General features: G+C 39.1%; 1 protein-coding gene across 1 annotated transcript in view; it reads left to right on the plus strand.

Moving 5' to 3' along the window:
* AACS (acetoacetyl-CoA synthetase) overlaps positions 1 to 8,520 on the plus strand; it is a gene marked incomplete at both ends in the record, with an annotated part of 40,664 nt that extends 32,144 nt beyond the window's left edge. Inside the window, 7 exons of the mRNA XM_080628825.1 lie at positions 38 to 160; positions 1,495 to 1,608; positions 2,100 to 2,225; positions 3,841 to 3,910; positions 4,819 to 4,877; positions 5,674 to 5,876; positions 8,383 to 8,520. Of these exons, the coding sequence (XP_080484951.1) occupies positions 38 to 160; positions 1,495 to 1,608; positions 2,100 to 2,225; positions 3,841 to 3,910; positions 4,819 to 4,877; positions 5,674 to 5,876; positions 8,383 to 8,520 (833 nt within the window). The remainder of the gene's footprint in view (positions 1 to 37; positions 161 to 1,494; positions 1,609 to 2,099; positions 2,226 to 3,840; positions 3,911 to 4,818; positions 4,878 to 5,673; positions 5,877 to 8,382) is intronic.
* Between the last annotated feature and the right edge of the window lie 580 nt (positions 8,521 to 9,100).

Raw genomic sequence — 9,100 nt, forward strand, 5'->3', positions numbered from 1 at the left:
TTCTACCTTAACCTGTTTTGATTTCTTCCTTTTTAAGGTGAAACACACAATCTCCAAACCCTCCACACTATTCTGTCTACAGGATCACCGCTCAAACCTCAAAGCTATGAGTATGTCTACAAACACATAAAAAGCAGTGTTCTCCTGGGATCCATTTCAGGTGATGCTTTTATGCTGCATGCATCTTCCTAATTCTGTTCATTGCCTGCGCATTTCCTTCTTGCTTGTTTGCTGCTGTATATATTTAAGAAGCTTAACCTTTGGATTGTTCAGGCTTGGTTATAGTTAAACTGGAATTAACTGTCTTATTAGAGCAGAGATTTTCTGCATAATTCAGTGTGCCATAATGAAGCTCATACGCTCAAAGGCTTTTAGGTGGAATGCTTCTGATATGGTGGATGTTTTGGGGTTTGGCTGCTTTTTTTTCAGCAGGATCAATTATTTTGACTGGCTGTCCTTAGGGGTAGCAGGGTGAGATCAAGAGAAGAGTCTATTAACCTACAGAACACACTGGTCTGCAAATAGCTGACTTCAGCAGAAAGTACCTCTTGGAGAGGTTTTTTCATGTCCCTGTTTCCGTTCTTTTGGAGTAAGTATTTGACAGCCAGAGTTTTCTGTAAACTACATGATTAGGGAAATATCAAGCCCACATATTGTGCAGTTTGTCGTGAGGAGTGCGAGCTGAGGCAACTTCTATTTACATCAAGTCCACCATGGAACTCCTTTTCTGTGTTGTAACAAGGACCGACTTTTTCAAAGGGCATTTTAACTTAGTTTGATTTGTTTAAGGTTTGACTGTTCTGTTACTGAAGTCACCTCTGACTCAGGCCTTAGTAAGAGTAGTGCTGAATCTAGAACTTGCTACAATAGATGTTAATAGTGTCATATGCAGAATACTATTTTTGAGTGAAGCTAACATGATTGATATGTCTTATAATTCCACTTCCTTGAAGTTTTAGAAAGACTATAAATATTCCGGTTAAGTAAGCACTTTGACAGTATCTATTTTCATTAAGATAACTGTTCATTCTATAGACATGGTTCCCCTTTCTTCCCTTCCTCCCCCTCCCTGCTAATGAGAATGAGATATAACAGCTAAGTAAATACTGAGTGGAATAGCTTGACATTACCTTAAACTAATTCAAACAAACAAGAAAACATTTCTCAGTGATCATAAATATTTAAGTCTGAAAACTAGGGCCTGTTTTTCTCATTAGATAAACAGGAACTTCCTTAAATGAGATTAAAGAAACTGTTGGAAGAAGAAAAGTTATGCCTTAAGGAATATTCTTGCATAAAGAGCATAAATGTATAAAGACATATAAAGTCAGAAAATAAACCTTCTTTTATTAAGTCCCATACCATCCTGGATAATGCTTGCCTGTTCTATGCTACTTAATGTGGATCAGAAGCTGTTCTAGAATTCTTTAGTAGTTTTCAGTTTTGCTTTTTCCAAAATATACTGTGTATTCTAAAAGAACTATTTTATTGTAGGTGGGACAGATATAATTTCGTCTTTCATGGGTCAGAATGTTACAATTCCAGTTTACAAAGGAGAAATTCAGGCCAGAAATCTTGGAATGGCTGTAGAAGCATGGAATGATGAAGGTAACTGTTATGAAAACTGTTATGCAAACTGATGAAATACAGTAGTTATATGACCTTAAGTTTCATTCAGCAGATGGGTAAATGGTCAGCTGTTAAATGAGTGATTTTACTTAGAAAGCGTGTTCCATAAAACCCACCTCTGAATCCATCTCATCTGGATTGTACAGGACTCTAGTGAAGATAATCTATGTGTATAATGGCCCTCCTTTTCCATTGCTCTGCTAAAACACATCAAGGCCAAATTCTAGCCTCTGGTATGTGTGTTAGGTAGCTATGTTGCTGTGCATATAGCCAGGCTGGCTTCCACTGTGTGGTGCAACTCTCCCGAAATTACCGAGGTTGATAGGGATGAGTTTAGGAGTTGAACACAAGCTGTTAAGCACACCAGTCACAGCTCATCTTATAGCTACAGCAGCATCTGGCATGTAAGTAATAACTGTAGATGCTCTTTGCTTTGGTACTCTATTGTTTACCTCTTTCCTTGTTAACAGGAAAACCAGTTTGGGGTGAAAGTGGGGAGCTGGTTTGTACCAAGCCTATTCCCTGTCAGCCTACGCACTTCTGGAATGATGAGAATGGAGGCAAATACAGGAAGGCATATTTTTCAAAATTCCCAGGTATGTAATGAAAGGCTTTGGATATTGCTCAGACTGACCAAGGATATAGATGGTGTTGCTCCTCTTAGGAAAGTACAGGTTTATTCTTGCCCAGTGATACGTAAGTGCATTTTTGAATCTAGATTTCCAAGGTGAGAAATCCATAGCATGTTTCATAGTATCTCACTCTGTTTTCTAGTGGTTTGTTTTGAATATGGATCCAAATCAATTTAAAGAATTTCTGGAAAGCTCCAATCCCATTTTGCTCCTGCTCTCATTAGGCAGATGTGACTGTAACAGCCTGATAATCTGTAGTGCAGACATGGACTGCTTGGCATGAGTGTGAAATGAAAGTGCTGAATAGGTCAGGGAGCAATCAGCCATTAATGAGTGCTACTGCACCTCTGCCAGACCGCTGCTACCTAGCTGGAAGAGTGAATCCTCAGGGATAAGTACTGACCCTGCTACCTCATTAGCATGAGGTTTAAGTATATGCAGCTTCAGACATGCAGAGTCTGCATTTGTACAGTCTTCCAGTGGTGGTAAGAGTAAAGGAATAGATACTGTGTGCCAGAAGCTTTCTTCCTAATAATTTTGGAGGACTCCTGTTATCCAGAGTTTTTGCTCATGTGACACAGCAATGCTGAACTCCCTGCTGCCTATGGGGCAGGGCTTTTATAGGGACAGGACCTCAAGCTGCTGCTTGTTGGAGATGGAAGCTTTTTTATAGGTAGCAGCAATACAGAGTGAATTCACAAGCAAAGTCAGGACATGCATCAGGAGATAATTATATAGGAAAACTGATGGAATGTGGGAGTTGGTCTGCATGTAAGCCTGACAACAGTAAATAGGGGAAAAAATAAACCTGTGCTGACAGTTGTTAGATTGAAATCACTGAGGTCCAGAGGTTCTGTCTGAAGCCTCTTTTCTGTCATTCCTTGTAAATGGGCTTAAGATTATCATAGTGAAGTTAAAAAATGGTCTTATGTGTACATGCATGTGTAAACAATTGAGGCTTGTTTGTTTTCTTTAGAAAAGCTTGCCTAGAATTGGCCTGTATTTCTGTTTGTGGCAGGCTGCTGTAGTGGTATCAGTCTTAAAAGGAATACAAAAGTTATTCCAGCTCTGCAGTCAAATCTGATTGTATATTAATGCAACTCAAGATTATTAAGTACATAAGCTTCAAGGGAATTGTTGAGACCTACTGTGCAAGCACAGAAAGCTTCTTGCATAGGATTGCACATCCTAAAAGGGGATCAAGAAAGACTGGTGGGAATGGTGTTATTTTTGTGGAAGATTCTCCCAGTTCCCTCAATATATGGTGTTCAGAGCAGCTATTCACCTGTTTTCTAAAGGATGCTGTATAGTCATGCAAGCAAGTAATCAGAAGATAACCTAATTTGATCCTAACGTCTGAACTACTCTTGTGTGTGTTAGCTCTTTTTAGTAAATGCAGTGTGGATTGTTTGCATAGTTAAGTACTGCTACATTTGCTGTGGGTAGTTCTAAAACTATATCTGATATGTTACATTTTTGTATGTATTTTATTAAGTTAACATGAGTTGAGTTACACAAATGTCTGCCACGACTGGATGAACAAGAAATCAGCTGCTTAATCTCTGTCATTCTCTAATAGGTGTTTGGGCCCATGGTGATTACTGCAAAATTAATCCCAAGACAGGAGGAATTGTCATGCTGGGTCGCAGGTATAGTATTTTGGTGAAAGCATTAAAATCTGCAAACTTCACCTTACAGCATAATGTACATGACTTTCCATCATGCCTGTTAGCTTTATATTACTTTTGTTAAATCCAGTATTGTGAATTCCAGCCCTTAAATTAATGAGAGCAGCTGGACTAGAGGGAAGGAGCCCATTTCAAAGTTCTACACCACTTTTGTCTGTGTGAACACAAGACACTGTTGAACTTCTTTTTCTGTTCCGTGGTTTATAATGATCATTTCTAAGAGTTCAAATTGAGAGTGCAGCACATTGAAGGTGGTGAATCAGGAAACTTTTATATGGTCTTGGCTTTGCCATTGACTTGCTTTACAGCAAAACTGAAATTATGAAAGGTCAGGTATAAGTTGTACTTGTGTTGGCCATCACAGATGTTCAAGATCACAGTTGTGGCTACATTTTCTGCTTGCACTTAAAAGTTGTTGTTGGAAACACAGTTGAGTGGATGCCTTGATTCTGTGTCTCGTGTTGTCACAAATAGACCTACTCAACAGACATACAGTATGAGGCTGCTGTATATGAAACACAAGTTCCAGCTATAAGAGACTGGAAAGTAATGATGTGCAATTGCAATATGATGGAGTACTAAGATCCTTGGTCTGTTTGGTCATCAGTGGCATGTGTGTGTAGTTGTAGCTACAGAAAAGAGGAGGCACTAGGAAAGGGTCAAGGATTAATGTTGAGCTTCTTTGTACACCTTCATTTTAAAGAGCAAAATGTCTTTTTGAAACAAATTCTTTTAAAATTCTATTTCTAATGTGGCTGCATATTCACTGCATGAAATGTAGAGAGATTTGGTTAATTGCATCAATTCTTCTCTTTTCATCAAACTAATCACATTTCAATGCTTCTTTGTTTTGTTGGTGTGTGATTCAGTGATGGTACCTTAAATCCAAATGGAGTAAGATTCGGAAGTTCTGAAATCTACAACATAGGTATGAAATTAACTTTCTAAATCTTTATAATGCTTACATTTCAGGTGTTTGGAAGGATTAGATATTAAAAGACTTGCAATTTTTCAAATGTCAGCAGAGAACATATTAGCACTAACAGTAAAATTCAGTTTTGAAGACTTAAAATGGATTGCTTTCCCAAAGCTTCTGTAGGGCTGGAGATGACTGCTCAAGATCTGTTCTCTGTAAGATGTTTTTTTCATATAATAAGGCCTTAAAGACTAATTATATAATGCAAATTTATAAGAGAACCTAACTTCTGAGGCTTTTCTTCCCCCTCGCAAGACAAGCGGTTTTATTCTGTCTTTCCTAATAATTAGAAGAAGTTCTTGAGCTTGTGCTTCATATCTCAAAGGTCTGTCTTGTGAAGGGCTGTGAAAATGCACCTGCAGAGGTGCTAATCTGAGACTTAGGGGCCTGTTGCTTCTCCTGGTTCTTGTGTGATCCAGCTTGTTAGTTTTCTGTCTCTGCAGTAATGAGGGTTGTGAGGAAGCCCAAAGAAAATGGCTTAGTGTAAAAGCTTCTGTCCCAAAAGCTATGCCATTTTTTTTGTCGTGGACTTAAATATTATCTGGTCCTTAAACCTGGATTTTCACCTAAGCAGGAGTTAAAATTTCACAGCAGCCAGAGCAAAGCTTATAGAATAACATAGCCACAATATCTGTTTTGCCTTTGCAGCTCTGCGGAGCTGATGCTTCTTTTGATGCAACCACAAAACGTGTGCGTACTGAATAATACACAAATGCAAGTGCTATTAAGGATTCTCCTTTCTTTTCAGTTGAAGCCTTTGAGGAGGTTTCTGATAGCCTCTGTGTCCCTCAGTACAATAAAGATGGGGAGGAGAGGGTGATACTCTTCCTGAAGATGGCATTAAACCATGCGTTCAGCAAGGATCTGGTGAAAAGAATCCAGGATGCAATCCGTAGAGCACTTTCTGCCAGGCATGTTCCAAGCCTCATTCTGGAAACCAAAGGCATTCCGGTATGTCATGAAAAATGCTGCCTACTTTTTTCTTTGTCACCTTGAATAGTAATTAAGGAGCAGTTGTCATTGCTCTTCAAACCCACATACGTGGAAATTTTAGCATCTCAAAAGTGTATTCAAGCTTTATAAATAGTTTGTCTATGTTGCCTAGCAACATCATTTCTTCTCCTTTTCAGCTAAGCATGTTTTTGTTTAACAATACCTAAAAATGGCCGTTTTCAGTTTATAAATGTGTTGTGCTCTCTCAGTAATATATACTTAAACTTTTTAAATTACCTTTTTAATATTTTCCTTTAACTTCATCTTTTCTGGATACCCCTTAGCTTATTTTGGTTTTGTTTTGCTGTTTCAAGTGACATTCTTATGAAAGCTGAGAGTACTGAGCAAATTCATAAAATCATTTTGCAAGTCATTTCACCTTTACATCTATTTAGCCACTTAAATGTAGGTCTATCAGTGCCTTAACTGTAGCAGTTATTAAAATCCTTGTGCTTATGGGCATAAGGGGGAGGGTAGAGAAACTTGTACTGCTAAAGGTTCTCTACATGCTCAGTCTCCTGGATCTGTGTTACTCTAGTGCTCTCCTTTGCTGTATGAATCATAGAATCATAGAATAGTTAGGGTTGGAGAGGACGTTAAGATCATCTAGTTCCAACCCCCCTGCCATGGGCAGGGACACCTCACACTAAACCATGCCACCCAGGGCTCTCTCCAACCTGGCCTTGAACACTGCCAGGGATGGAGCATTCACATCCTCCCTGGGCAACCCATTCCAGTGCCTCACCACCCTCACAGTAAAGAATTTCTTCCTTATATCCAATCTAAACTTCCCCTGTTTAAGCTTGAACCCGTTAACCCCTTGTCCTACTGCTACAGTCCCTGATGAATAGTCCCTCCCTAGCATCCTAGTAGGCCCCCTTCAGATACTGGAAGGCTGCTATGAGGTCTCTATGCAGCCTTCTCTTCTCCAGGCTGAACAGCCCCAACTTTCTCAGCCTGTCTCCATACGGGAGGTGCTCCAGTCCCCTGATCATCCTCGTGGCCCTCCTCTGGACTTGTTCCAACAGTTCCATGTCCTTTTTATGTTGAGGACACCAGAACTGCACACAATGCTCCAAGTGAGGTCTCATGAGAACCTTTTAGTTGGGATGCCTGTGTTTTATAGTACTCTCTGATAGTCTTCTCAACAGCTGTCTCTGGTCCATTTGCACATGGACTTGGGTGTGCCTAGAGTAAAAATTTGAGACTTCAGACCGATTGTTTGATATTGGTACCCACCTACTGCCAATATTGGTTTCAATGTGAAAGTGGTCTACAGTTCAGGATGGCCAGCCTCTATGGTGCACGCAGTGATCTGGTTCTGATCTGTTGATCTGCTGTTTCAGGCCACTGTTGGCAAATAATCCGTGACTCAAAATGTCTTCTTTGCATGACTCTAAAATCCCCTGCGCCTATGAAATGGTGAAGCCTAGATTTTCTGGGCTGCAACTTAGTTTCTGCATGAAGTGTTGAACTTGTAAAGCATGTAAATCACCTGAATGTACAGAACGAAGTTGATGGCAGTGAGGTGTTTGTGATGGGGCCCCTCAGGAAAGCCTGCTCAGATCATTAGTTAGTTCACACTTTGACTGAATTTACAATTGAGTGAATTTTAATTACCTTTCAGGTAAACGTGCTAGTGCTGAAGTGATCAAAGCTGGCTCCTATCTTTGAAAGTTTGGCTTGGAAGGGAAACATTTTCCTGTTTTCTGCTACTTTCAGAACTGTATTTGAATCCTCATCTGAACACACAATCTAATCCTGACTCTATGCAGACACTATATACTGGTAGAAAAATAGTGTAGCTGCGTTGAAGTGATTTGGACTTTAATAATACAAAGCAGAGTTTTAATGAGATACCCAGGTGTTAAAAACGTAATGCAAACTCTTAGTCAAATCTTTCTAGTCCTGTCCTGACCAGATAAGCATTCTGATCATCCACAACCTGTTATGGTTTGTTTTGAGGTGTTTAAATGTAGAGGACCGTTTAAGCTCAGTGCTTCACTTCACCCTATTAGAAAAAGACTGTTCATTTAAGACACAAAAGTCATGGCTTTCTTCTCCCAAAACCCAGTGGAATTGGGCTTTAGTTTTGAGCCCACCCTTAGAAAATTAAAAATTGCTTGAAAATTGGATGTGTCGGAACATAAAACATTAAAGATTTTTGGTGTTTATACCATGATTCCGATCGGGTTTCATTGTTTAAGTTGCAGCTTGATCATGTTCTCACAGTATTACGAAATAGGAACAATAAACTAAAGTTACAAACTCTTCTTTGCATCCCACTTACCATTCAAGTGATTCTTAGAAGAAAGAATCTGGTGCCTCAAGTGTAACAAAGAAGGGAAGATGTTGCGCTAAGCTTTGATTTTGTTCTGGGATTGGAGTGGGGGGTGTCATGAATATTTCCTTAAAGCTACTAAACAAAGAGTGTAACTTTGTCATTGCCATTTTTGTTTTTCAGTATACAATAAATGGGAAAAAAGTGGAAGTAGCTGTGAAGCAAGTAATTGCAGGGAAGGAAGTTTTGCAGCTGGGAGCTTTCTCAAACCCAGAGACTTTGGAACTGTACCGAAATATTCCTGAGCTTCAGAACTTCTAAACTCACTTGTTTGGGGTTTTTTTTTTGCATCTGACTTTGTTTTGTGTTTGTTTTGTATATATACCAATACTGTATGTAAAGAAAAAGCTCTATTTAATACCAGTGGTTATTAAAGAAAAAATATTTCATGAAGTGCATTATGAAAGGCATGGGTAAAGCTTAGCTTCCTTTTATTGGTTAAATATGCCATATATGTTGGAGTTTTTTCCAGCCTGGAAGGAGGAACCTGCCTGTTTTGATTTTTATATATAAGAGTGCATCTTTTAGGATTAGACTCATATCAACAGCCCATTAAACGGGAGCATCAGTTACAGTTGCAAATAGGTATTTCTTCCATAAAATACTCAACTTTCTGGGTTTTTTTAACTGGATTTTTAGCAACGATTTTTTCAGTCTGTGTGTTTGTCACCTATAAGGAGAATACGCACTGACTTTAACTACTTGACCATGAAACATGAAAGGTTCTCTATGTAGTGTGCACTTAAATGTTTTCATAAAGCCAAATCATAATGCACTAAACCCACTTGACTTGACTCGGAATAATTTCAGTCTTGAAATATCTCACGGTACACTTGAAGGT

The sequence above is a fragment of the Psittacula echo genome, assembly GCF_963264785.1.
Source record: "Psittacula echo genome assembly, chromosome: 13".
In the NCBI taxonomy this organism is placed as follows: domain Eukaryota; kingdom Metazoa; phylum Chordata; class Aves; order Psittaciformes; family Psittacidae; genus Psittacula; species Psittacula echo.